At 47.1% G+C, this 27,789-nt stretch overlaps 1 protein-coding gene across 6 annotated transcripts in view; it reads right to left on the reverse strand.

Moving 5' to 3' along the window:
- The window catches only part of dlgap3 (discs, large (Drosophila) homolog-associated protein 3), a 190,789-nt gene that overhangs the window by 22,522 nt on the left and 140,478 nt on the right, over positions 1-27,789 (reverse strand). For all 6 annotated transcript variants that reach the window (XM_008421515.3, XM_081612618.1, XM_081612617.1 and 3 more), the window contains one exon: positions 4,908-6,070. In XM_008421515.3, coding sequence (XP_008419737.1) covers positions 4,908-5,996 — 1,089 coding nt within the window. In that variant the 5' untranslated portion in view covers positions 5,997-6,070. The remainder of the gene's footprint in view (positions 1-4,907; positions 6,071-27,789) is intronic.

Below are 27,789 nucleotides of genomic sequence, written 5' to 3' on the forward strand. Positions count from 1 at the left end.
GTACTCAAGTAAAAATAGCACTACTTCAACATATTTTTAAAAGGCAAAAATGTATTTGGTTTAAAGACGACTCATGTAATAAGTAACTGATCAAATTATAAAACATTTCAGATTTAAAAATTACACAATCAGATGGACCAAAATATAAAGTCAAGTGGAGATTTTGGCATTTTCAGGACCATAATGACAGTAATTCATCTTGGCAACAAAAAAGAACAAAATCAGACAGAGAAAACTTTTCCAAATCAGTTTCTTTCAATATAAAACTCATGAAACTTTGACAAACACTGCAGGTGTGTGTGTCTGGTGAATTTTTGGGTAAAACATGTTTGTTTTTTATTCAATGGGTTGAAAATCCAGAAATTTTACTCAAGTAAGATTAGTGAAACTTCAAAATAAAATGACTAAAGTAAAAGTAAAAAGTGCAGCATTGTACAAATACACATAAAAGTAAATTCTTTCAATAGACTTACTCAAGTAAATGAAATTGAGTAATTGTAATTATTTACTACCCAACTCTGGCTCTGAGCAACCTCATTATTATTTATATTGTATTGTATGTATAATTCCTAATTGTGCTTTCTGAACCATTTGAAGGAAGTTTTGTTGCAGTTTATTTTTACATTAATCTATTGTTTTTGTCAGTTTCTTTATTATTATTTTATATTAATTGCTATACTTCTAATTGCACCGACTGAACAAATTAAAGTTGTGTTGTTTTTTTGGCCAAGCATGTGAAGCTATTGTGGTATCCAAGTGTGCTGTACTGGTGCAGTTATCAAATAAATTTGCAATTCAGTACATTTATGTCTTTTTTTTTTCTTTTTAAAGAAAAGCTTTCAGTGAATTCAGCTCTACTTTTCCGTATCGGATCGATATCGGCCGATACTGTACTCCAGATATCTGTATCGGTATTGGAAGTGAAAAAAGTGGATAGGTGAATCCCGTATCCAAGGTGGAACCTGGTATTTGTGTAGACTGACATAACACACAACAACTTGACTGAGAGAAGAAAATGCATTCACGGATTAGGATTGGCAAACTACTACAGCAACATAAACTCTTGTTCACATCTAAGAAATCAAAATGTACATCTCTAGAAACAGAAGATTGCTTTCATAAATCACAAACATGTGACGTTCCTTCTCAGTTATTTATACCTCGAAGCAAGCCTAGAGGTAACTGCTCTTTTGCTTCTGTGAATTTGCAATCAGTTTTTGCTGGGATCTACACAACAAAAGCACATACAGCATAAAGCCTGGAAAACACGCACAGGCACACATGTCTACGGTGCAGCAGAGGAGACAAAATTAAGAGCAATGACGAGCTGGCACGAAGCTGGCAGGTAGCTGGCAGGTAGCTAATAGTCCGCTGACAGGAAATGAGAAGGTGTGTACCAATTCATCTACTGCATCAGTTCCTGCTTTGAATGCAAATTAAGCAACATTAGAGGCACATTAGTGAGAGTATACAGTAGGTGTCTGATGACTTGATGATTGTCATTATCTATATCTGTGCCTTTGAGAGATGCCTTATGTTGGATGGGCGCTATCCTCATTTGTTGCCCTCCTGGTAAATATGGTCTGAGTCTTGAAGTAGTTTAATCTTTTATTGCAGTTATATAATCTTTAAAAAAAAGGAAAAAGAAATTAAAAATCCAATTTGAGCACATTTATTCAGTGTGGGACAAATTTCCATGATAAGAAATAATTGGTTGTTAACAAAATCTCCTCTAATAATCCGTATGAAACAAAATAGACAAGTTTAGTTAGTAACCCATGTCTTCTTGCTTCAATGGAGTATAAATATAAAGTCACAGGTCAGTTTTACTTGGCAACTCCTTCGAAATGGGAAAGACGAGTGAACATGCGACTCAAGCAAGTCTTATGTGTTCTTCACAAGTTTCAAAACAACTAAAGATGTTCAGAATAATAATTAAAAAGTTTTTAAAGCTGTATCTGGGTCAAACGAGTAAGACAAGGCTCCGACTCGTTCTTGTGACAATGAAACAGAAGAATAATTCTCCAAAGTTGTTAGAAACTTTTCAAAAACTGCAACTATGTTTTCAGTTTGAGATGCAGTTGAAACATAGGCTAAATTTAACACATTTTTTTATGCACTTAATAAGGATTTGCAGTAAATGTGCTGTACTTAAGATATTTGGTTGGTGTCTCAAAAACTAAGCGTTTGATGGGAAAAAAATGACAGAATAACTGGATCTGAAATATATTTTTATGCAGGTCTGAATTACCATGTCAAATTTTTTTTTTTGGGCAATGGCGTCATCGCTCACACAGACATGCCCCTGGGGCAAAGAGCCATATTTCCCATTTTTAAAGCCACTTGTGCTGTGCTGCTTTCACATGTAAAGTATGCTTGTTGCTAAGTAGCCTTGAATGCACATCAGCTTGCATATCAGATCACAGATAACGGGTTGATTTTTATCTGCTGGAGACAAGAAACCAACTACATAAACATTCTTTATACTTCAAATAATACGGGAGTTTACACCTTGTACAAAATGAAAAGAACCGTCTTGTCCAAAACCAGATCTTTGCAGTTCCATAAATGTGTGGAGTTCAACAACATCTGAACACAACACAGAATTCAGCCAATGCACTGCCTCCTCATTTTTGTCTCCCTCCCCAACACTGCTAAGACAGTGACACCCGGAGATGAGAAAACCTGCAGCAAGGGAAGTTCTCTCTGTGACCTGAGGTGCGAAGGCGACGGCAGCCTCAAGAACGGAGGCAAATTGTGTGAGGTTTATCCTTTCAGAACGGCAACTCGCATGACCTCGCTCTCCCTTCTATCGGCAAACCTCAGCTGTCTGTAAAGGATGAGAGTTGGAAAAACACCAGGGACTCCTGTGACTACCTGCTGTTTCCGTAGAAACACAGCCCTGCATGGAAGCTCCAGCTCAGCGCAGCTGGAGGTTGATGTGTGCGCGTGTGCGTGTGTTTGCAGTTCTTCCTCTTTCTGTGCTCACTCGGTTGCCTTTTCAGCAACGCTGCAGCAATTACACGTAATATTTTAGGAGGCCTGCGTCCGCCGGAGCAGCGGAAGGGCACCCGTCTGTTTCTGTTCCGTTTGGGATCAACAAGAGTGGCGAGAAGTAGGAGACACGATTGTTTCGAGAGAAAGGTAGATAACGTGTGGGCGTGGATCAATAATTTGTAGCGGTGAAATACCAAGAAAGTAATTTGGGGGTTGGTACTTTTAAGCACTCTTTCGACAGTCGAAACTTCAAAGTTGATGTTTTTCTACTTGAAAAAAAAATTAAAAATCCTTGAGGAATTCAAATGCATCTGAATTTTTAAATGTTTGAACATACATCAGGAATGTGGATTGCGAGTGTAGGAGCTGCAGGGAGAAGCCGCTCTGATGGAATACCAATAGAGTTCAGCACCGTTACCAACAGGCCACGGTTGCTCCTTATATGAAAGAGTACGGTTGCTATGAAACCACTCGTCATTACATACGACTGTGTAGATGTTGGCCGTGTTGAAGAAGAGCATTTAGCAGTAGTAAGTCACCCCACCTTGCATCTGCTCTCTTCATTTGACTGCAAAAGCACTCATCTGTTACCATGAGATGAAAACATCTATCGACACCAAAACAACATTAAACAATATTAGTCTGAACAGTAAGAAGTACTTTCAAAAAAGAGTCTTCCAAAAACATTTTCTCTTCCTGCCACAAATTTTGTGTGAAGTGCCAGTAGAAAATGAAGGGTTTTCAAATCTTTATACTAATACAAATCTGAATGCATTTGTATTGAGCTCTTCACTTTCATTGTGGCTTTTGGGGAAGTCATAAAACCATGCATGAATTTTCCTCCAAAATACAATCATGCACAACTTTGTGTTTGTCCACCGCATTAATCCAAAGAAAAAACACACCAAAGGAAAATGCTGCTGCCTCCTGAGATACACTACATGAAGTAATTGAATGAATGACAAAGAAATATTGAAAAACAGGTTTAAAGTAGTGAGGAGTTATTACTTTGGGGGGAAAAATAGGTTAGTTTGTTGATCATTGTTCTAATTTAACAGCAAAGGGTTTGGGGAGAATAGCTGATAGACATCTTGCATTTAGAAGGTTGCAGGTTGGACTCCAGGTTTCTCCTGACACACGTCAATGTGCCCTTGGGAAAAGCATTTAAGCCCCAACTGAATGTGTGGACGTTTGTGAACGTGGTGTAAAGTTTGGTCGAACAAGACTAGAAAAGCGCTACATAAACTTAGTCCATTGACCATTTACAACATGACTGAGCATGAGTCATGACTGAAATTAAGTTCACTTTGAAACTTGCTTTTATGTCGTTTACTGCTGCTTCAGCGCTTCAGGCATTCAGACGTTTGATAGCTTCAATCAGTGTCTTAGGAACACCTGCTCCAAAACAACCGAAAGCAGGCAAACCTTGGTTTCAACTGCTTCGATTTGCTTACTGATCTCATGATCAGGCCAAACATTTGGCACATATTTACAATTTAAATAATCCTGAAATGTGTTTTAATTTCTGTATAGCGGGGAAATCTAACAATTGGTACTTATTCTATACAGTAGAGAGATTTTGTGTCTGCATGCGTGTATTAGAAGCAATAAGTGACAAAAACAAAAAAGAAGGTGGGGGTGGACTACTTATCTCTCCCTATGGAATAAAGCTTTTTTAGGAGTTATTTATAACTGTGTTGGAAAACAGCTTCACTTTCTGACATGAACTACTCAAACTCACAGTACTTTTAACTCGAGCTGCATCGGATCCTTCAGAAGGGTTGCCTGTGAAAACTTTAAGCCCGTTTCCATGTGTGGCAGCTTGGCATGAAAGGCGTCACATATTTAAAGAAACAATGTGTTTCTTTTGCTGTTGTATGAATCTGTTGAAAATATTGGTACACACAAACCTGCAGGTAGTGGAATGATCTCTCCTTCAGCTTGTTCTCCAAGGGCACCAGTGCTTTATCGTAACCTCCTCCCCTGGTGGAAGGATAAACCTCCCGGGCCTGACTCACTGTCATGGCCGACCAGGTGCTCCGCTTCAGGGAGTGACCGTGGTGGCCATGGTGCCCGCCGCCCTCGCCGCCGGTCAGAGCCATGGTGGTGCAGGCCATGCACTCAGCGGATCCGGGTCCTCCGCTGCGCTCCTTTGGCTTCTTCATGGTGAGCTCTTGAATGGCGGCATCCAGACTCTCGTGTCCAGTGGGATAACCCCGTCTGCCCCCGCTGACCAAGAAACTGCTGTCGCTGTCCAGATTGTCGTCGGAGCTCCACCAGCCGGCCGTCCGGCTGCGGTGACGTCGCCCCGACTCGTGCCGAGAGTCGCCACTTTTGCTGCGCTCTCGCGACTTGCTCCTCCTGGTTGAGCGAGACTGGTGGCCTGAGTAGTGAACCTCCTCCCCTCCGCTTCTGTGGCCCCCTCCCCTGTCACCCCGGTACTCCCCGCCGCCCCTCATGCCATTGTACTCCCTTTTGGTGGGTGCTTCAAGGGAATGGGACTTGGCGAAGAGCCGCTGGACGGAGTTGACCAAGTGGCGAATACGAGAGGGGCTCTCGCTGCGTTGCTCGGCCCCTCCGCTCGCCGTGCGTTGGTACTGTAGGGTGTGGAAGCCGTCTGGGTGGAAGGGAACCTGCTTCTCAAACTGGTCCATTAGGTTCGGAGGAATCCGATGCATCTTTCCCCCATGGCCCGAAGACAGGCACTCCTCGCAGGAGTCGAACGACTGAAGAGGCGGGTGCTGGCTGGGGTGGGAGCGGGGAAAGGTGCCAGAGTGGCTATGGGAGTGCGAGTGCGAGTGTGCGTGCGAATGAGAGTGATGCCTCTCCAGTGCCAGAGCCTCGTTTGGACCACCCGAGTAGTAGTGCCCATCGCTACGGCCATGGTAGTAGTCTCTGCCTGGGCCGTCACAGTCGTCCGGCGTACAGTGGCAGGGCCCTCCTCCGCCACCACCAGAGGAATGCTGAGACATGCTACGGCTGACATGGTACCCTTTCATAGGCGCCGGGGCGTGGTGGGCCGTCCGGGCCGAAAGGGGTCGCTGTGGGCGTGACAGGGCTGCACCGGTCTCACCTGAAAGCAGAAGGAAAAACACTAATAATGCCTTGTAATTGCATTGGGTTTGTGGCTGTGCTAGCAAGTAGACAATCCCAAGGCCAAAAAGCTGATACATCCTTGTTCAGTCTGGTTCTTGAAGCTAGGTGCCAACACAGAATCCTAGCAGAACCTTTTCTTGTGTGGATTCTGAGAGCTAATCTGTGATTGGTCCAAAACGTGAAGCGGGAGTAGTAACTACACTGCAAAAACATAAACCTATTTTCTGCTACGCTTCAATGACATTGTAATCAGATGCCTAATAGATCATTGGTACCAGTTTGCTTCTAGAAATGCCCTGAACCATTGAGGCATGGACTCCATTTGACCCCTGAAGGTCTGCTCTACTATCTAACTTAGTAGGATTAGTTTCAGTATGTTGATATTAGTACTTATCACAAGAAAAAGAAAAAAAAAATAATCAAAGAGCTGATCGGCCTTGCATAGAATCTACGTCTGTTTCTCTCTACTCCAAAGTGAAACCTGCAGGTCATTGCCATATGAACAGCTTCTCTTTCAGCCTGGCTTCCTCAACAGTAATAAGTGATATTTTTAACCAGCAACATTAAGTGTCTGGCTTATTTTCTCCCATTAATAGGTTTGTGTTTTGATCGTTTCTGCCTGAAACAGCCTTGGATTAGAAAGACGCGGAGGGAGCAGTTTTCTATTTTCCTGTTGTTTCCACGGTGACAAACCCTTGATCTAAAAACAAATAGTTTTGTGCAGCATTCTTTTTTTTTTAAGTCACAGGACAAAAACCCTGACAATCACAACACCTTACCAACTCTAATGAATCCTAAAAAGCAACTGATCTATGGAAGTTGTCTGTTACTACCCAATAGTAAGTCCCGCCTACTTCTCACAACTTCTTTGGACTCACTACTGCCCAGTTCTCTGTCTAACAGGTCCGGAAAACCCCCAGAAACTCGGGTCTTACCCTAGCGATAGTTTGTGGAGAATTATCTGTTTAAACTGGGGTCGGAAAGGACACGTCTAGCTCTGACTACCTTCTATCCAGAAGTTATGACCTTTTACAGTTGAGGGGCAATCCGCTGAGTAGCCCTCACAGCGACATAACCCCTACAACCACTCCTGTTAACGGTAGCTCCTTTCCTAAAATAACGGCACTTGTTAACGGCTAGATTAAATTTAGTGACTTAGAGTTAAGTCCCAAGGTCATTATTTTAACACTCACCAGAGGAAAACACAAAGCCACCCTGTCTCTAGCATCATGTATGTTGTTTTACTATATTTAGGAGAACCAACAATAATTAAGACTGACACAATTAAACTCACTGTTCACAATCCTCGTTAGAATTTTAGAATTACAAGTTTATTAAGCAAGCTTTAGCAGGGGCATATAACAACAAATTAATTTCCAAGAGTTATAAAAGAAGCAAAAATATAATGAATCAACTAGGATTAATCACCTCCTTTCCTTGTTCTCATTCCTAACCTGTTTCACTAAATTCACTGAGCGAGGCTTTGGGGGAAGCAGGTCAACTCATACCCGATGATTCTTGATCTCGGCAGCTGTAATCTTTCGGTGTCCTTGGTCAGAGTCTTTGTCCAGCCGGAGCAAAGTCCTCTTTAATGAAGAGAAGCGGAGAGAAGACTCACGCTTTCCATTAAACGTGCAGACTCTTTATCTTTAAAAGACCTCCGTCCCTTTTCCAAGTCGGCTGCGATGATTTTAGAGAGCGTTGGGTAGAAGCAGAGGATACGGTCGAATCTGGAACCGGAGTTGGTGGCCGGTGGAACTTGTCCCTTGCTGTCGGCGTGAAGTCTTTGAGCTTTTTCCTCGGTCCCGAGTGTAGTCCTCTGCTGGCCTTTAGTTTGCTTCCCTTTGCTGGCTCCTCTTCTGCGCCGGAGACGAAGTACGAACTTTTCTTTTGACCATCAGTATTTATGCACTGTGTTTCTATGGAACCCGCCTACTTTCCTTACATCATCCTGACATCCTGCAAGGCCGGGCTGCCTGACTTGGAACCCGCCTATCTGCCTTATCATCCTGACGTTTCGCAAGACCGGGCGGCCTGACCTTCCCAAGGCCTCTTACTCCCCGGCCATCTGGCTCCATTCTCGCCCCCACCTCTCGCCTCTCACTCAGTGAGGAGAATTTCTGCTTTTCTCCTTTCCTCAGTCTTCACAATTTTAATAATATATGGTAACCATACATAGTTATGTTAATTATTGTTAACTCCACAACGTCACCTTCAGTCTTTCACAATGTAGTAGAATTAACTGATTTAAGCATACAGAGCATACATTACTATAACATTCATTTGATTAAAAGTACAGAGTATATGTTTTAATTACACATCACAGACATTGCTTCATTGGCATGAGTATCATCACACATTGCTTCATTGGCATGAGTATCATCATCTTATAATCACTTAACATTTATAATCATCTTTTAATCATTAATCAGGGTTATACTGTTATTTCCCAGGCCTTTATTCCATTTTTCTGCGTATACCTGGACAGATCTCACACCCATACCAGATTCCTCGACACCCCCTCCGTGAGATCGGACGGGGCTTCGCAGAAAACATAAGTTCCGACTACCAAAAGTCCAGTTCATCACCACCATGGAGAGTTAAAATGTCTCTCTCGTAGCAGGTCACAGGAGAAGACGAAGGCGTCCATGTGTCCACGATCTCGTATTCCGTTAGGTGGGAAGGTGGAGAAGACCAGATGTCGGTGTCTAGTCCCAATTCCACAGTAGACCCAGACGGCCCAAAGGGGTCTTGACGCTCCAACTGAGGTGGTGAGGTTGGAGACAGAACATCGGCCGCCAAATCCTGTGGCGGGGCCGCTGGGAAACTGCAACTTTCCTCGAGTTCCTTCAGCAGGTTCTCGAAGTCAACAGCAAACGAAGGAGACTGTGCCTGGCAGATGCAGGCGACAGAGGAGCTGACGTTGCCATTTTGGCCTTGGGGTGATGGGACAGGTATATCGTCGGTCTGGCATGCTTGCTGAGATGAACTGAGGGGCTCAGTTTGGGTACTCTGTACGTGAGTTGCAATGCTGGTCTGGCACCCGACGTCGATGTACATATCAGGAGACGCCGGACAAACAGGTGGACGGGGGTCTCCCACCGCCAACACTCGGCCATCCAGAAGGTGTAGAGTGGGTAGGCATTGACGAGTGATCTGATTCTCCCATAGCTTCTGGACTATGGGTAATATCCGGTCGTTTCCCAAGTACGATGTTCGGAGAGTGTCGTCGTCTTGGTTCAACGCAGAGGTCCACACGACTTTATGTACTCGTTCCAGGGATCGAGATGCAGAGGTCGAGACGTACGGCAGGTCCCGTTGCTCATTGAGGCAGTGGATCGCTGTAACGTTATCTAGGTGCACGCAAGCGTTACACCATCGGGTAGACGATGCTACCCACATGAATCCCAAGGATTCTACGGACGCTCCGCATCCCACACAGCAAGTTGGAGCCTAGGAGAAACAGCAACTCAGGTAACTTTCATGATTAGTAGGTATCGATCGATCAACATACATAAATGGATAAAAAGAAGCTAAATGCGCATAAGCAGGAGCAGGGATCAAGGCTGGTTCTACACTGATGTGCCTCGTTGAGCCGCGAGCCAAGGGGAATTAATGATAGGAGGAGGATCTTCATATTCCGGGGACCCGGGAGTAGACATCGGGGTTGGATCGTGAAATATGGCCCCGTGGGTCATGAGCCATACGGCAATGGGCAGCGGGGACGACTTCCCTAACCAATACAGAAGCACAAAAACTCCCCACCCTGTTGCCCAGAGGGTCAGGGCAGCCCACTTACGAAGCCAGCGGAGCCTACCCTTGCCTTTGATGGATAGGGCTTGGTAGGCTAGGTAAATGAGGATGGATACGGCCAGAATGCCCTCGACGATAGCGGCCAGGATCTTGAGTGGCGCCGCTCGGGTAGCATGAATTCCCCCGAGGATCAATTCCATCAGAAAGGCCGCGGTGTCAATGGAAAGCCAAAGGCATGCCACCGCGCCTCGTCGCCAGTTGATGCGGGTCCTACCCATGAGGTAACAGGCGAAGAGGGAAGGGGCGAGATCCCAGCGCCCCAAAAAGATTGGGCGCAGGATGATCTTTATGAGCCCTTGAACCGAGACAAGCACCCTCAGGAGCTGTCCGGTGGACCAGGACCCAGTGTGGCAGTAGACAACCCAGGCCAGGATGAACCCGAGTTGCTCAGTGGTACTCACTTGGATGGGTGCGAAAAGTGTAGAGGGAAGAGAGAAGTTGGTTGAAGAATTGAATTCCATGTCGTCCCTTCTTGTCCCTTGGTTTAGGTCCAGTCTTGATTGTAGCAGTGAAGATCCGCGAATGGCTCGCTGGCTCCCGGCAGCCTGCCTTTATGCTGAAACAGGCTCCTCCTCTGGGGGGAGGGGCCGGTAGTCCTTCCTCTCGCGATGGCAAATCATTTTTAGCCACTCCTTCACTACAACCACTCCCAGGATTAGGGCAATGGCTCCGCCCAGGAAGCCCAGCAAATATGGCCATAACATGCTCAAAGCATTTAGCAACCAATGTTCGATAATACTGAGGCCTCCACCAACCACATTTCCAACCTCCTCAACTACATCCATGACGGTAGTAGTCAGGGTAGAGCCCAAAGTCTCGTACCAGTAGCATGCATGCTGTTGCTCACCCGTTCCACATTTCTGCCACACTTCCTTGGAACTGTTGCAGGTGAGGTTAGAATAGAGAAGGTTAGGGCCTACCCAGTCAAAACCAGAGTCCACTTCTCCGTCGCAAAGACTTTTCCGGAATGCATGGCCTTCTGCGATGGCTATGAGAGTGTCGGGGATGGCAGGGACAGGGAGACCTACAATCTTCTTGCGCTTTTGTAGCTGGTATCCCAAAATCGCATCAGTGCAGGTTTTTGCCCTTACGATCGCTCTTCGCCATGTCCCTGCAATCTTTCGCCAAACTACATCAGATGCATGGGTGTCATATTCATCCGCATAATGTTCCGTGCAGTAATCTTCCCAACCCGGGATTGTCTGACATGGTTTTCTTGCCAGCCCAATGGTACATTGGGTCTTGTTTTCATTGCAAGTCATGCGCCAGGGCCTTGGGAGGACGTAGTTGTCGGGTCTCCAAAAAATACCTGGCCAAATCATCCGATCTTTAGAGTAGACAGTGGCAATGTACTGGTATTTAATCCAATAGTTATGGGACACATTGAGGCAAGGCAGAACCCAAGCTTGCAGTTCTTCCTGTTGAAGTCCCCACCACTCCCAATCCCAGGCACGATGGTAGTCCTCGTACCAGGCACGGAGGACGAGTTTCGCTGTTTTGAAGGTGTCAGGACTCGGGCAGTGATATTTCCATGCAGCGTGGAAGGTGTTGCTGGTTTGCCATAGGTCACATCGCGGGGAGGACATCGTCTTCACCCATTCTGTGTCGTTAAGGCTATCAAAAATGCGTCGGGCTACACACTCATCAATTTGTGCAAACTGGTCCTTAGGGGCATTTAGGAGGTCATCTGGAGTTGGAAGTGGTTGTGTGCGCATGTCAGCAAAGTGCGGTCCTTTCAACCCGGCAGGGGAGCGAACTGCCCCCTCCGGGAAATCTCCTATGAAGAATACTTGATCTGTTGCTATACCAGTCCAGGGAAACGAGTCATTCAACCAAGGTTCTATTTCTGTTTGCACGGTTCTGGCTCGGGTCCACGAGAATGACCAATCTTCCTTCAGAGCCAAAACTATGTGATTTTGTCCGGTGCAACTAACATATTTGTTCCATAGGCATGCATTTAGGACACCAAATTTAGTCTTATAACATTCTTGCTGGTCAGCCTGATACATGAACCGTCTGGGTCCTTGTCTAATCAGGAAGGCTGTGATGTTTTCCCAGACGGGCTGTGCTGGTTGCCCCGTCGGTCGTGTCCGAGTGCTGTTACTAGCAGTTCGGTTCTGATACAGGGTCTCGGTGTCAATTTCGTCTTCTTCACAATTCAGATGATAATCTCCCCAAAACTCCTTCCGTGGGAGCCAAGTCCTGCAGCCTGAGGACCTGTGTGGGGCCGAATAAATCACCTCGGTGTCCCAGTATCCTTGGGACGGTGCCAGCGCCAGGGGTCGGCAGGCTCTGTTGCAATGCCATTCTGGCATGCCGTGGTCTGGATGGATCCAGTTGCATCGGGCCGTCTGTCGCTCTTTCTGATGCATGATCCTTACCCAGCAGATCACTCCATCTTTGAGGAGGCTGTAGCTGTAGATCTCCCAGGTGCGGTTTAGGAGGTCATCAATCATGGAGTCATTTAGATTATAAGCTCTGCTTTCCACATATTTTTTCCCGTTTTCCTTCTTGAATAATTGACTTTGGTTATGAACAGAAGACTCGTTGTCCCATGGCACAAAAATAGAGGTGGTACTGGTATTCCAACAATTGAAAGTGAAGTACTTGGAGCGACCATAGGTAACCTTTGTATGCGTAAGGTGCCATGGCCCAACTCCTATGAAGTACAGGATGGCGATGAGAATAGTAGCAGTAACTAGTAGAGCCAAAAGCGTAAGCAAAGCTTTAATACAAAGTGGTATTTTCGTTCTCGTAGTCGTTTTTCGTAGCAAGGGTCGTTCAGGGGTGTCTGGTTCGTCGTCTGTGGTGGTATCCGAATCCGTAAGGTCATCCAGTAAACTCGCTCTTGTCCCCACTCGTCTTAAGCGGGTGTCTTCCATTTTGGGTTCTTCAAAGCGTAGGTCAGTGGTAGTCTGGGATCTGTCGTACCATGTGCGGTGCCGATCTTTGCTAAGGCTCTAGGGCGTCGCTGACGTCCTGCGGTTGTAGCTGCACGTCTGGTGGCTCGTCCTTGTAGCAGCGAGTTATATATTGGAGAGGGGTAGGGCAACTTAGGTTCCAACCCCCTCCACACCCACCTCCACAGAAATACTCTCCAACTATCTGGCCGAGGAAATGGGCCTTGGATCGTACCTTCTCTTAGTGCCTGATCCTGCCAGGCCTCATGCTTGTAGCCTAGCGGCACTGGCATTGTGACGTACGTACACAACGATTGCCCACGTAACGTCAGTCGTGTGCGGTATCCCCACGGTGGTGGAGTGTAAATCTTCAGGTGTGGCGGGTTGGGATAAACTCGGTCTAGTTCCAATTTTAGTGGGAGTCTGGTATTATTGAAAATGAAATCTTCTGGGTTTGCTTCCATTTTCACCACAGTTCTGGCCATACCTGGTGACGTAGTCCAGATGATCACGCCATTCACTGATATCTCGCAGTACAGGCCTTGCAGTGGTTCCAGATAATGGGGTCCCCATCGCACCTGTATTTCTTTTCCCCCCAATGGCAGGTTTACTGTATTAAAGATCCACGGGAGTCGTTGTTGGTAGGTCGGCGTACTCCCTGTGTGATTGATGGCCTCTGGAGACATTTTTCCTTTCCAAATCGGGAACTCCGCAGGGAGGAAGAAATATGAGTCATGCCACGGCCGTGGCGTTGCCTCCTCACTCCCCCGTACTACCTTCACCTCTTGTAGATTTGTGGGTCGAACATAGACGAGGTGGTTAAGGAAATAAGCCTCCGAAAGCGGGTAGGATTCGGTAAAGTCCTCTCGAGGGGTATCCAACAAGATTGAACTATTTGGGAGTTTCAGAAAGGGTCCTTTGTCTGAGAGTCCGGACCAGACTTCTGTTCCTACTTTAAATAATTTGCTTATAAAATACTTCTTCCCATTTTGATATTTATCTTTTCGCTGATTCGTAGACTTGACGACCTGACCCCCTTCTGCCGGTGTATCCATCAGTTTTTTTTTTTTTTTTTTTTTAATTTTTCTTCCTTCGTGCAAAAGTGGAGGAGAGCGACCGCCAAGCGCCGCCTCCGAGTCTTCTTCTTGGCTTCTCTGGCTCAGTACAGGACACAGTGGGGTAGACCTGGTCGTCCGAGACCACGGTGATTGTTGCTCCCACCGAATAGACTCCTTTATATGGAATGGTGAGCATCTGCACTGACAGTTGAACCGAACGGGTAGTGTCAGGATCAGAGGGCGTCTTCACTCTATGGGCCACGCCTCCTGGGACCTGCAGGACTCCGTCACGAAAGTTGCATTCTGCTGTTACACGGAACAGGGCCGACTTCTCCTTGGGTCTTGCTGCGTTGCTACCCCACCCATCCAGCTCAGTGGTGCAATAGTACAGATCCGACGTGCGTATCTCACCCTCTCTTGGCACGTCCGGCAAATCCACTATCGGGATGGTGCAGTCATTGATGGTTTCCAAAATCAGATGTGCCCAGGTAGTCAGTTCCCAGGGGCCCGTCCAGCCTCCGTTCACTGCCTGTGCTAAGGTGTCATCCGGAAGCCAACTTAATTCTTCTACAGAATTGGGGCCTGTCTGAGGCCGCAGCACTCGGAAAATGACTGGGGAATATGAGGTGTTCACTGGCGGGAAGGACAGGCCTGCTCGTGCAGGATCATAGGGCCATGCAGCGTGGACAGACTCCCAAAGAAAGTCATGCGGCCCTTCCGCCTTTCTCCAAATCCAGTCCTCTCTGACCGAGGGTCCCTCTGGGGTGTTAGGGGGAGCTGAAGGTCCTGGAGGCCAATATACTGAGGGTATGGGGCTCCCATAAGTGGGTTGGGCCCCCACGCAAGGTTGGAAGAATCTTAGGGAGCTGTAGTATCTTCTCACCTGCCAGCCATCAGCCTGTCCCGCTGCTGTCACCTCGTCCCTGCGGATTTGTTCCTCGCAGGTCGCACAGTAGATCAGTTTTTCTCCGTCCCACTGGCAGAGGCATCTTTTTGGTTCTTCTTCTCGCCATCCCCATTGATTTATCACCCGGGTTCGTGGCAGGTATCCTATTCGGCAATTTCCGCAAAACGTAATGCTTATAACCGAAACCGGGGAGACGGGGAGGCTTCGCAGCCCGTCCGCCGTTGACTCCTGCCGCCAGGGTTTGTCGCGGCCTGGTCCTTCCCAGGTGAGGGGGAGCTGGAGGACTGTTAGACATACTGGGCAACGGTCTTTGGTGCTACTCCACTTCAGCATTTCAGGTTCGTTTGACAGGACTCCATTTTTGGCCCAATCCAATTTCTTCAGGGCTCGTCCTGCCCAGATCCCTGAAGTTGTTCTCCTAATTACAACCACCCCTTTCACGGTGGCCAGTCCGAGATAGGGTGGAACGATACATGATGCACTGGCCATTTCACCGGCTTCTATTTCTCTCTAGTCAGGAACTGGCTTGAGCTGCTCAACTCCTTGGATCCCCCGTTTCTCCAGCAGTACTGTATTCCTGTCCAGTACTTGCTTGATGATGTCTGTTGTTTCAAACTTAGGTTTCACTGCTGCGTTCACAGGTTGTTCTCTTGCTTTAATCCACACCCGCTGTCCCACTCTGAATGGCACTTTGGGCGTCAGCTTCTCCTTTTTATCACTGGAGCCCCGCCCCGTTTCCTTCGTGGTGAACGGTCGTTGGTTGAGTTCCATGGATGGGGCGGGCCTGTCGACTCTGTTCCTGTCATTCAGGGCCCGTCCTATTTCCACAGCCACGGTGCTCCAGCTGCTGTCGTTAGCATTCTTAGCTATCCAGCCTTTGACTAATCCAATGGTCCGTTCCACCACCCCGTTGGCTTGAGGGGTGTAAGGGGGTGAATAAACTCTTATCACGCCAAACTTTTGGCACCATTGGTCAACCTGCGCGTTACGGAAATGAGTCCCATTGTCCGTACGTAGCTCCTTTGGGATTCCCAGGACGCTGCACACTTGTTCCAGCATGCCGACAACACTGTTGCCATTAGCCTTCCTGGCTGCTTTTACAGTTACAAATCCCGACATTGAGTCCACCAGCACTAAAAGGTACTTCTCACCTTTTCTTCCCGTTATTCCCAGGGGGCCTGCTACATCCATGCAGACTGAGCCCCAGGGAATTGTGCTCTTGATGGTCAATCCTTCCAACCGCTGCCCTCGGCGGCCTGCGTTGTATTGTCCACATACTTCACAGCCCCGTAGCACGCGTTGGACTTGTTTCACTGGGATCCAAAGCTCATGCTCATCCAGCTCCTTACGGGTAGGCCGTACGCCTGCATGTCCAAGGGCTTCATGCACGCTCCGCACGACCTCATCCACGTACTCTTCTGGGACCTCCCGTCCTCTGGGAGTAGTGTCCCACTTCTCGGCTCCGACAAAGACAATTTTTCTCTGTTGGACATAACAGTCCACTTCATCATTTCCACGCCAATGAGCTCCCTCATGCGTGTGGGCTCGTTGGTGCTCCACTTGGAGCTCCAGTTGCATCTTTAGCTCAGCAATCTTCTTCCATAAGTCTCTATGGGCCACCGGCTTGCCCTTAGCAGTTTCAAAACCATTTTCTTCCCAAATGGCTAGGTCCTCTCTCAGGGCCTGTGCACAGTAGTAACTGTCCGTCACTAACCTGGCGCTCTTGATTTTTCTTTTGGCCAACTCCAGTAATCCTTCCAACACTGCGGTGACTTCTCCGACTTGGGCGCTGCCGGGGGCCTTCCCTTTCTGTCTGTACCTCTCTGTACCGTCCTGTTTCAGGATGAACCCCCAGTAGGCCACGTGGTCCGACCCTTTCTTTGATCCATCAGTGTAGAGTGTCCACTCTGGCTGCTCCGCTGTCTCAGGTGCCTCTTGCGGTCGTCTCTTGTTTGGGGGCTGTGCTGGCCCGATTTCAAGCTCTGGGTCCAGCAAGATGTCTTCCCATCTTCCCCATCGTGTGTTTGTTGCTTTAGTACTTTCGACGGTGCCTTTGCGTAAGTACTTGTGGACCTGGCTCTGTGTGATGACTTTGATCGGTTGCCCTTGTGCCAGATCTTTTAGCACACTCCAGTATCGAGCTAGCACCGCCAGTTCTTTCTCTTCCTGCGGGTACTTTTTCTCGACAGAAGTCAGGGTGTAACTCCACAGAGTAACCAGGCCTCCGTTCTCGTTACTCACTTTGATCATAGCATCGTCGTTTTCACAGCTGATTTCTGCCACCATTCGTTCTGACAAACTCCTTGGTTCCAGTCTCACGGCGGCTTGAATCGCTTTTCTTAATTTCTCCAGATCTTGTTGGTTTGCTGCTGTCCAAACCCATTGCTTCTGCCCTGCGTCTTCGTCCTCCACCTTTTTCCTCAGGCAGTTATACAATGGTCTGGCATACTTCTGGTAGTTGGGTACGTGGTCCCTGACATAATTGCATAGTCCCAATATCTTCTGCAGATCATTCTCTGACTGAGGGGGCTGAATGTCCATTAACTTGTCCCTGTACCCATCCGAGAGTCCCAAATCGGACGTGACTTGGAACCCCAAGTAATTCACTTGGAATTGTCCAAACTGGCACTTCTTGAGGTTCAGTTTTAGGCCTGCCTTGGTGAGGTTCTCGATCACAGTCCGTAACCTCACCAAGTGTTCTTCTTCGGTGTCATCGGCAATAAAAACATCATCTATGTACACAGTTGCCCCCACGTCTCCCAGTACTTCCATCACGGCTGACTGAAAAACGTTCGGTGAATTCTTATAGCCTTGGGGTAATCTCTGCCAAACATAGCTCTTGCCTTTGTGGGTAAATGCTGTCTTACCCTGGGACTGTCTCGCGAGGCGGAGAGAGAAAAATCCATTAGCCAGATCGATGCAGGACTTGAATTTCTTGACCCGTAGTGTCTTAAGGGTGCCTTGTGGGTTGATCAGGCTGGCCCTATTTGCCACCGTTCTCCGATTCAGAGCCTTAAAGTTGATTACTGGCCTCCAACCCCCTCCTGCCGATTCGGGTTTCTTCACCGCCTGAATGGGGCTGTTTGTGATAGGGTTGAGTTCCTCTCTGATGATTCCCAGGGAACTCAGCTCCTTCACTATTTTGTCCATTTCTTCGACTGCTCCTGGATTCAGGGGGTATTGTCGAACAGGGGGGTGCACCCCGCCTTCAATCTGGTGCACAAACCTTTGGCCCAAATCTCCGCAGTCGTTCTTGAATCTGGCCACCTCCGCCGAGGCGATGATTTTAAGCAACTTCTCTCTCCCAGCCGGGGAGAAGTCACTCTCTTCGATTTTCTGCTCTGTCACTGCTGGTATATCCACTGGTTTGTACCAGCCTTGCGCTTCTGGTCCTGTCTGTGTCGGGCCGACTTTCACCAGTCTGGCTTTTAGGCTTGTCAACCGTCGTTCGAGAGCACGATAATTGCACTTTTTCTTACTTATTTCTTCCAAGTCTCTGACGGTGAGGAGGTTGTATGGACCTTTGATCCATACCACTCCTTTCCAGGTTCCATACGGCATCTTCTCTATTTTCCCGTTGGCAAATTGAACTTTTAGGTGTCCTGTTGTTTTTAGGTCTTTGCGGGTCATCGACACCTCTGCTCCGGTGTCCACTAGGTAGGGTACTCCTTCCACTCTCGCGTAGATTTCGTCTCCCTCCCAGTAGGCATTCTCTAGCGTGACCCGCGACCTGGACGTCATTACTGTGGCGGCCCTCCGGTCCCATTCTCACGGGCAACGCGGAGAGCCGTTTTCTGCTCAGGGCTTAATTTTCTGTATTCCTCATCCGAGAGGTAGGGGCCTCCTCTCGGCTGGCGTGGGGGTGCTGGCTGGCCGCTTGGTCTCCCTTGCGGTCCTTGTGGTCTTGGCTGAAACGTCCTGTTCTGGAAGTTGGGCGGTGGCCTGCCCTGGTAACTGGGTGATGGTCCTCCTTGGAAGTTGGGTGATGGTCCTCCTTGGAAGTTGGGTGATGGTCTTCCTTGGGAGTTGGCTGGTGGCCTTACATTTGTTCTGTTGGTCGGTTTCACTGGCTGACTCGCCTCCTTTTTCCTCTTTTCCTCGTAGTACTGCTGCTCCAGGTCGAATCCTTTCACGGCCACATCCATCTGGGCGATTGTGGTGCCTCTAATCGGCATCTTTACAAACACTATTTCTCCCCTTCGGCCTCTCGTCACATCACGCAGCACTTTCACATACTTCGCCGGGGGGATGGTGTGCTTGAGTGTGTGCCAGAGGGGTTCCAACCGACTCCCTTTGTCGAGCCGCCCCCTGGCTCTTTTCACTTGAGATTCTTCATCGTCCGCGTCTTCCAGCACCAACCGCTCGTAGTTACTCTGGGCGGATTCTGATCCAACCATCGGGTCCGCAGTCACACTAGTCAGCCATAGCTTCTTAGCTCCCTCATGGGTGGTGGTAGACAATACTGTTGGCCAGACATCCTTCAAATATTCCTCATTGCTTTCGTTCCCATTCTTTCTTCTGATCACCAGTCTGAGGTTTTTGAGCTCAGCATAGGCATCCTGGCCGGCACCAGTGGCAACCGGTGGAGTAGGCTCCCTCCCGGGAGCCACAGGGCTCCGTGGCGATGGCCTTGCTGAGGCTTCTGGTGGCTCTTCCTCGTCGGCGGACACCTCATCCAGCCTTTGCTGAGTCTCTCGGGAATGCTTAAAGGCGGCCTTCTTTAGACGCCTCAGCATTACGTCGTGCATGATTCCAATGTAGTTCATCCTGAAGTTGGAAGTCAGGGAATTGTACACCGCCAGCGTGGAACGGGAGGGCGCCATCAGAATATTGGCCCACTCTCCCACGGTCGCCTCGACCCCGAGGGTAACTCGGTCTTCCAGGCGGCTGGACCATTCCGGTGGTACCTGATAGTCGGTTTGGCCGACCTCCGGTACATACGCCCGTCTCCCATCTTTGGCTTGAACCGGGCCCCAGGTTACGTCTCTCGCCAGTCTTTCGGAGGTTCTCTCGATGTCATACACCTCCACTTCATTCTTTGTTCCTCGATGTTGGCCCGTTCGGAGTGGTTTGTAGCTAGCCAGGGGGAGTCTTGGGTCAGAAAAAGCGCTCTCATGCTCGCTTTCTTCCCCCTCCTCCGCACGGTCCTCGCCCTCCTGCTGCCCTTGCTCCTCTTCTGGGTCGCTGATGTCGCTAAACTGAGCCTGTCGAAGGAGTGTATTCCAGGGGGCATTCAGCGGCTGAATCTTTGCTGGTCTCGTAACTCCGTCTCCAGCGTCCACCTGGGGTCCCTTCTTTAGCCGGTCCACATCATGATTTTGTTGTCCTTCATCCTCCGGTTCGATCGAGAGCTTCCGGATGTATTCTGCTGCCCTGTCCGCCGGTTCGACTGGATATGCTCTCAATCTTACTTTCGCCGTCTTGATGACTTTAGCTGGTCCAACCGGAGTGTCATCTGGGAGGTCATTTCCCTGGACCCCCCAGGGGTGGTCGTTGGTTTCAGGAGGTTGGCGTTCGGCGCGGTACTGCCTCTCCGTCTCTGCAGCCTTCCGCACACCTTGCTCGGTCTGAAGTTGGTGTAGGTAGGGGTCAACTACTACCACCACCTCACTCATAGTGAAGAAGTGGCCAGTAGTTGTGACTATGGACATTACCCCTCTCTCCGCGACCGACTGGGCAGTGTCTCCCCGCAGATCCGGTGACCTTAGTCCTTGCACGCTCACCACAACCCTTCTCATGCGTCGGTTATGGGCGGTTATAAGTCCCCGCTCCAAGCCGTGCCACATCTTCTTCCGGTAATCTTCGAGGTTATCTCCTTTCTTATAAGCGTCAACAGGGACCAGGATAATCTCCCCATAGGTCAGGTTGTAGCCATTTAATGTGACTACCTCCCTATCCGTCATCGTACTGTCCGCAGCTTTCAGTCGGTGCAGATCCTTCTGGTAATCGTCCCCGGCCTGGAGTTTAAGTTCCGACCTAAACTTTCGGTTGTGGACTTTGTATTTTTTATCCGTGAATACGATCAACCCGTCGCCTTCGATTCCCCAAGGCTCTCCGATGAGTTGATACACCTTGAGCCCAGTCTGCATTTTGATGTTGAGTGCTTTTTTTGGCAGTGGGGGGAGTTCTCGGGCCCTTCTCCGGGTGTTTGATTTCTGAGTCTTTTTCTTGGGGCTATAAGTCCCTCTTTTGCCCTTGTCCGCGTCGCTCTCCTCGTCGTCCGAGCTGTCGCCCGATGGCGGCGGCGGAGAAGCTGGTGCCTTTCTCTCCGTGCTGTGAGCTTGCGGCAGGGGCTTGTTTTCCGGTTCACTCCAGAGAGACCATTCCCTTATCACTTTATCCCACTGCTCCTTGGCCGGAGTCCAGACCTGTGATCCACTAGGGACTCCCTGGTCTGACGGCCCAGGGTGTGTGTCCTGAAGTTCCTCGTCGTCGTGGTCCCCCGTCAGATCTATCAGGGGATGTACCGGCTGAGGTGACGGGTTTCGGCTATCCTGCCGAGACGGAGGTTCGGCCACCTCCGAGTCCACAAGGTCCCGGTTTTGGTACTCTTCTCTCTTTTTCTTGTATAATCCAATTTTCTCCAAGACTTCTGCGCACTCGGTGTAGCGGGACGTTTGTCGGGCCAAATGGTCCACCAGGATCCCATCCACACCGGCAGCCAACGTCGCCAGCTTTACTATGCTGTCGTACCTTTTTGACGGGCTGTCCAGTATCCGTAGTTGGCCGTCAGGCCACTCTTCCAGGAGGTCGGCGAACCACTCCAGCCATTCTTTAACTTCCGTCCTCTTGACGATTTTCACCGGGCACCGGGCGATCATCAGCCGGTGATTGTCCTGGAGCTTGGGGCATAAGTAGATCTGTTGATTCTCCAATGTCACTTCCATCAGGATTCGTGATCCATTTGGGTTTCCAGCAAGATGGGCCTCGCAGAGCATCTGCTGGTTTGGCATCGTCCAGGTGTTGTACCCGTCGCCCAGCAGTATCAGCCTCACTGGAAGTTGCCGTAACCCACTTTGGGAGAGGCGAAGTCGTTCTTCCCTCTCGGTTCTGTCGGGGCTGGTATCCAGCTCCATGTTCGACGTTGGTGTGAGCCCTGCTGCTTCAGTTGCAGCCTCCATGGTTGTCTTTGTCTCCGAGTCGCCTATCCCCCAAAGCCTCTCAGGGTACCTCAGAGCAGGGATGGGTCTAGGCTAGGTTGGCTACTGGCTTCCCTCCTGGATATAGCTATTCAGCCTCAGTGGAAGCTTCTCCCTCGCCTGCACGCTGTACAGTTACTGCAAGGGTCGCGACTGATAAGCCTCATCAGTCGCTCCCAACTCTATTTCCTAAGAGCTGGTCTCCCAAGTGAGCTATTCAGACCCTCTCGTCTGTTTTTACTGACTTGGTCAAAGTAGGGCCCTCCTACTCATTAGGGTGGGGCCCACCCAGGGACGCCATGTCTGTTACTACCCAATAGTAAGTCCCGCCTACTCCTCACAACTTCTTTGGACTCACTACTGCCCAGTTCTCTGTCTAACAGGTCCGGAAAACCCCCAGAAACTCGGGTCTTACCCTAGCGATAGTTTGTGGAGAATTATCTGTTTAAACTGGGGTCGGAAAGGACACGTCTAGCTCTGACTACCTTCGATCCAGAAGTTATGACCTTTTACAGTTGAGGGGCAATCCGCTGAGTAGCCCTCACAGCGACATAACCCCTACAACCACTCCTGTTAACGGTAGCTCCTTTCCTAAAATAACGGCACTTGTTAACGGCTAGATTAAATTTAGTGACTTAGAGTTAAGTCCCAAGGTCATTATTTTAACACTCACCAGAGGAAAACACAAAGCCACCCTGTCTCTAGCATCATGTATGTTGTTTTACTATATTTAGGAGAACCAACAATAATTAAGACTGACACAATTAAACTCACTGTTCACAATCCTCGTTAGAATTTTAGAATTACAAGTTTATTAAGCAAGCTTTAGCAGGGGCATATAACAACAAATTAATTTCCAAGAGTTATAAAAGAAGCAAAAATATAATGAATCAACTAGGATTAATCACCTCCTTTCCTTGTTCTCATTCCTAACCTGTTTCACTAAATTCACTGAGCGAGGCTTTGGGGGAAGCAGGTCAACTCATACCCGATGATTCTTGATCTCGGCAGCTGTAATCTTTCGGTGTCCTTGGTCAGAGTCTTTGTCCAGCCGGAGCAAAGTCCTCTTTAATGAAGAGAAGCGGAGAGAAGACTCACGCTTTCCATTAAACGTGCAGACTCTTTATCTTTAAAAGACCTCCGTCCCTTTTCCAAGTCGGCTGCGATGATTTTAGAGAGCGTTGGGTAGAAGCAGAGGATACGGTCGAATCTGGAACCGGAGTTGGTGGCCGGTGGAACTTGTCCCTTGCTGTCGGCGTGAAGTCTTTGAGCTTTTTCCTCGGTCCCGAGTGTAGTCCTCTGCTGGCCTTTAGTTTGCTTCCCTTTGCTGGCTCCTCTTCTGCGCCGGAGACGAAGTACGAACTTTTCTTTTGACCATCAGTATTTATGCACTGTGTTTCTATGGAACCCGCCTACTTTCCTTACATCATCCTGACATCCTGCAAGGCCGGGCTGCCTGACTTGGAACCCGCCTATCTGCCTTATCATCCTGACGTTTCGCAAGACCGGGCGGCCTGACCTTCCCAAGGCCTCTTACTCCCCGGCCATCTGGCTCCATTCTCGCCCCCACCTCTCGCCTCTCACTCAGTGAGGAGAATTTCTGCTTTTCTCCTTTCCTCAGTCTTCACAATTTTAATAATATATGGTAACCATACATAGTTATGTTAATTATTGTTAACTCCACAACGTCACCTTCAGTCTTTCACAATGTAGTAGAATTAACTGATTTAAGCATACAGAGCATACATTACTATAACATTCATTTGATTAAAAGTACAGAGTATATGTTTTAATTACACATCACAGACATTGCTTCATTGGCATGAGTATCATCACACATTGCTTCATTGGCATGAGTATCATCATCTTATAATCACTTAACATTTATAATCATCTTTTAATCATTAATCAGGGTTATACTGTTATTTCCCAGGCCTTTATTCCATTTTTCTGCGTATACCTCGACAGATCTCACACCCATACCAGATTCCTCGACAAAGTACATCACTGCAGAGATGGAATCCTTTCATTAAAAAAAAATAAAAAAATAATTTGTTGCATGTATACGAATTACAATTGCATTTGTTACAGGAGAGTGCAGAGATAATGCCGTTTCTTAGAGTCAGCACAACAGCCAAAGATAGAAGAATAATGGTTTGTTTCAGATCAACATGTTTTGTCACATAAGCGGCTCTTCATGTTTTATTCAACTCGGAACAGACAATGCTGGGGTAAACATTCATCCATCAGACAGTAATAGATGATTACCAACAGCTTTATTCTTCACATTCATCTCAAAGACCACTGCGCTGAAAAATCAAGAAAATAACCTCTTTTAGACTCTCTTTGTGCCTCTCTTCTGTTGTGGCGTTACTTCCCTATTTAGCATCTATGCCCTCTTTCTGCTATTTCTCGTTAGATTCGCATCGTGGCCGTCCTTGTTGCCTGTCTACTCCATCCTGCCCTTTAGGGAATTTCCAGGCGTTGTTGTGAGTTGCAGCAAAGATGCGTTTATTGATCAACTTGCATCCAAAATGCAGAGAGAAAGAAAGTCAGAAAGAAGGACCTCACATTGCCCATTTCCAAATTATGATGTTTCCGAGAGGCAGCATACAGAACAGTGAACACAACGAGAGGGGAACAAGTGATATTTCTCCAAAAACACCAACGTTCATTTCCTCAACGGGTGTGTTGAGGAAATGAACGCATTTCCTCTCTGTGTGTTCTTTAACAGAGAAATCAATTCCTTTCTTTAAAAAAATGTTGTTTTTGAAAATTATGCGTTTCTGTTTGTTGCTTTGGTGACATCGGAAATAGTGCCAGACAAAGCACATCAGAAACGCATTTGACTAGATGATTTTGGGCCACACGACAAAAACTGTGATCGTCGCTGCGTTAATACGACACGGCAACCACAAGGTGGCAGTAATGTACTAAGACGTTAGCTAGCAGTAAAGCAAACTGTGTCGATGGCACATGCACAGATGCAGACAGAACATTTCGTGGACAGTTACCTAAAATGCATCTTGGTTTCCAAAGGGGCGACTTACAGCGTTGGTAACCGAAGAAAAGGATTTTTTTTTTTGGAAGCAAAAAGAAGAGTACCAAACAATTGCTAAGGTTAGGCATCCTTAAGGTGAAGACAGGTTTGCATTTTTGTTGCTCTTCGTTACATTGTGACTGTAAAGTTTCATCATGATAATTTGTGGTACTACTGTGATAACAATAAAAGTTATACAACTATTTATTGCTATTTATGGATGCGCCTTTATTGAACAAACAGTGGATATAAACTCTAAAAATAATCGCGACAAAACAAACCTTTTAGGGGCTTTTAAAAGCCATTAATTGGGATTTATTCTGACAACGATGAATCAAACATTTATCGTGATAAGAAAAGTATCACGATACGATAAATGCTCACCACTAACTCAGACCTCTCGATTCATATTCATGCACATGCAGCAATAGAAGGAGCAGAAAGTTGACATGCGGCCGAGTTACAATTAACACTTTGTGAGTAGGAAAAACAGAGGCGTATTGTGTAAAGTGTGACTGGATTTTTCACTCTGTTGAGTGGTGGAGGAGCTGAAATATCTGAAAGGGAATTTGAATAATTAATAATTAATTTGAAAAGTTTTCTTTTTTTTCCCCCCAGTAATATGAGTCACATTTTTCAGGTGACCAGAGAGAAGAAAAAAAAAAAACAGCCAGCAGTTGATGCGTCATTCTCCACAGAGAAGGCAATCTTCTCCACAAAGCATATGCAGTAAATGGAATGAACACACCCTGCAGCAGGAATGTGCCTCAACGAAACTCCCATTATCCACAAAGCCTGACTGCTGTAAGTAAAAAAACAAACAAAAAAACCCCCAGTAAAAACTGGTTAAAGAACATCTTTGGATTGCTATCTCCAGCTCATGGATAACAACCAAGATTACATCCTAAGTGTTGTAATCATGCTCTTTATTGAGCTTGCATTAAACGGTACCGTTGCAATCACATCCTCTATTAACCACCCCTGCACTGACTATGTGATAAATCAGAGTCACACAATCGGTTCACGAGGCCCAAAAGCATTCGTCGTCATTTCCAAATGTGATCAGTTCGAGATGAAATTACGTGCCGAGAGCCAGAATCAAGCTGCTTAAGCTGGATCATATTCGCTGGGCTCCTGCTCCGGTGTTTGCTGGCCTCACACAGACATGAGATGGAGGACAGATGCTGGGATAATCATTAAATAGAGCGTGGCCTGTTTGCCTTGATTGGGTGAATGAAAGCTGCCAGTGAAAAAGCTCACTCGCATTGAGCTGTGACATCGGTGTAGCCGTGACGACGGCCCCTCTCAAAGTCAGATTTCCACCGTGAACCGATTTCAGACAGCCGTAGCACCTGGGTGGACCGGCCTACCTTTCATTAGGTGATTGTGAGCAATTTTGCAAAACAGAACCTTTTTTTGTTGTTGTTGTTGTATATTAATAGAAACAAAATGGGATTTTACTCAAGCTGTGTCTATCTTTCTACATTCTGAATTCCCCACTGAGGGACAATAAAGGTTATTTTTATTATATTTTATGGCAGTGAACCATGTATAAGCTGCAGAGTTATGGCTTTCTAAAAACCTCTCACCATCTCCATTAAATGCTTTGTTTGTGGATTTTCTTCAATTTCTTAAGTTTTCAATATTTAACTGGAACATTAGATGGTGTAGAACTTTACTATCAAAAGTACTGCAAATTCTTTTCAATACATATAACGCAGAGAAACACATTGTTTTCATTTTCTGATAGCACATAGCCTTTTTACTGGACACAATATTTGCAAATCTGATTAGTTTGGCACCCTCTGATTGGACAACAGTTAAGTTGATTTTAATATCATCGTTGTATCTGAATAAACTGAGATACGATAATTATGAAGCATAATTTTACCAAATTTGGTCAATAACTTAGCAACTATTGTGACCTTCCCAAAATAAAGTCGCTTTTATTGCCAAAAGATGATTAAAGTGGAAAAAAAAAAAACCCCACAAATTTGGCAAAAAATTACTTGGATCATTATTTTAGGAAAGTGGTATTATATGTTTATCTTACAATTGTAAGCCAATTTTGGCACAGCAGCACTTTCAAAAACTTGGGTCTTAAAGAGACAGAGGCCTAAACACTTAACACTTAAAAAAAAAAGAAGTTAAGATGAAAATAGGCTAAAATTAGAGATTCAAAGTTTAAGTTAAAGTCTCATTAAGAATTAAAAGTTCCCGTCCAAGCACCATCATCGTCAAACGAAAACAACAAGTACTGTGAGTTGGGTGATTTAAGAGCAACAACAAAAAACCCCACATTGCTATTATTACAAACCAACAGTATGCGTCTAATGTATTGGCGGCAACTTGGACTGTATCAAATAGCATGTTGTGACAGATCGTCTGCAGTCACTTGTGACAGTGTGTGTCCCTAATTCTGAACAGACAGCAAAGTGAGCGGCGCTCCTCTGCCTGGAGGAGTAAATGTAACCATGTTGCGTTTATTATGAAGCCTTTGGTTTTTGGAACACCCTGCCGGCTCGGAGCTGTCAGTCATGCCAGCGCACAAGCCCTGGCCCAAATACTCAGGGCTGTCGCACAGAGCGAGAAATACGCATAATGTGGTATAAAACACACATTTTAATGTCGGCTGTCGCTTTCCTGGATGCCCTCTCTATCTTTGTTCGTCTTTCATCCTCTCAATCTCTCCTCCTGACCTACTTCTATCCATCCTCCAGTCATTTCCCTCCCTACCCAGCTTTTCCTCTTTGGTTTTTAATTTGATTTTTTATTTTTTTTTTAAACCTGTCAATCCATCCTGTCTCTCTGACTTCTCGTCAGGAAGATTATGAAGTTA

Source organism: Poecilia reticulata, chromosome 11 (assembly GCF_904066995.2).
Source record: "Poecilia reticulata chromosome 11, P_reticulata-male-v2, whole genome shotgun sequence".
Lineage (NCBI taxonomy): Eukaryota > Metazoa > Chordata > Actinopteri > Cyprinodontiformes > Poeciliidae > Poecilia > Poecilia reticulata.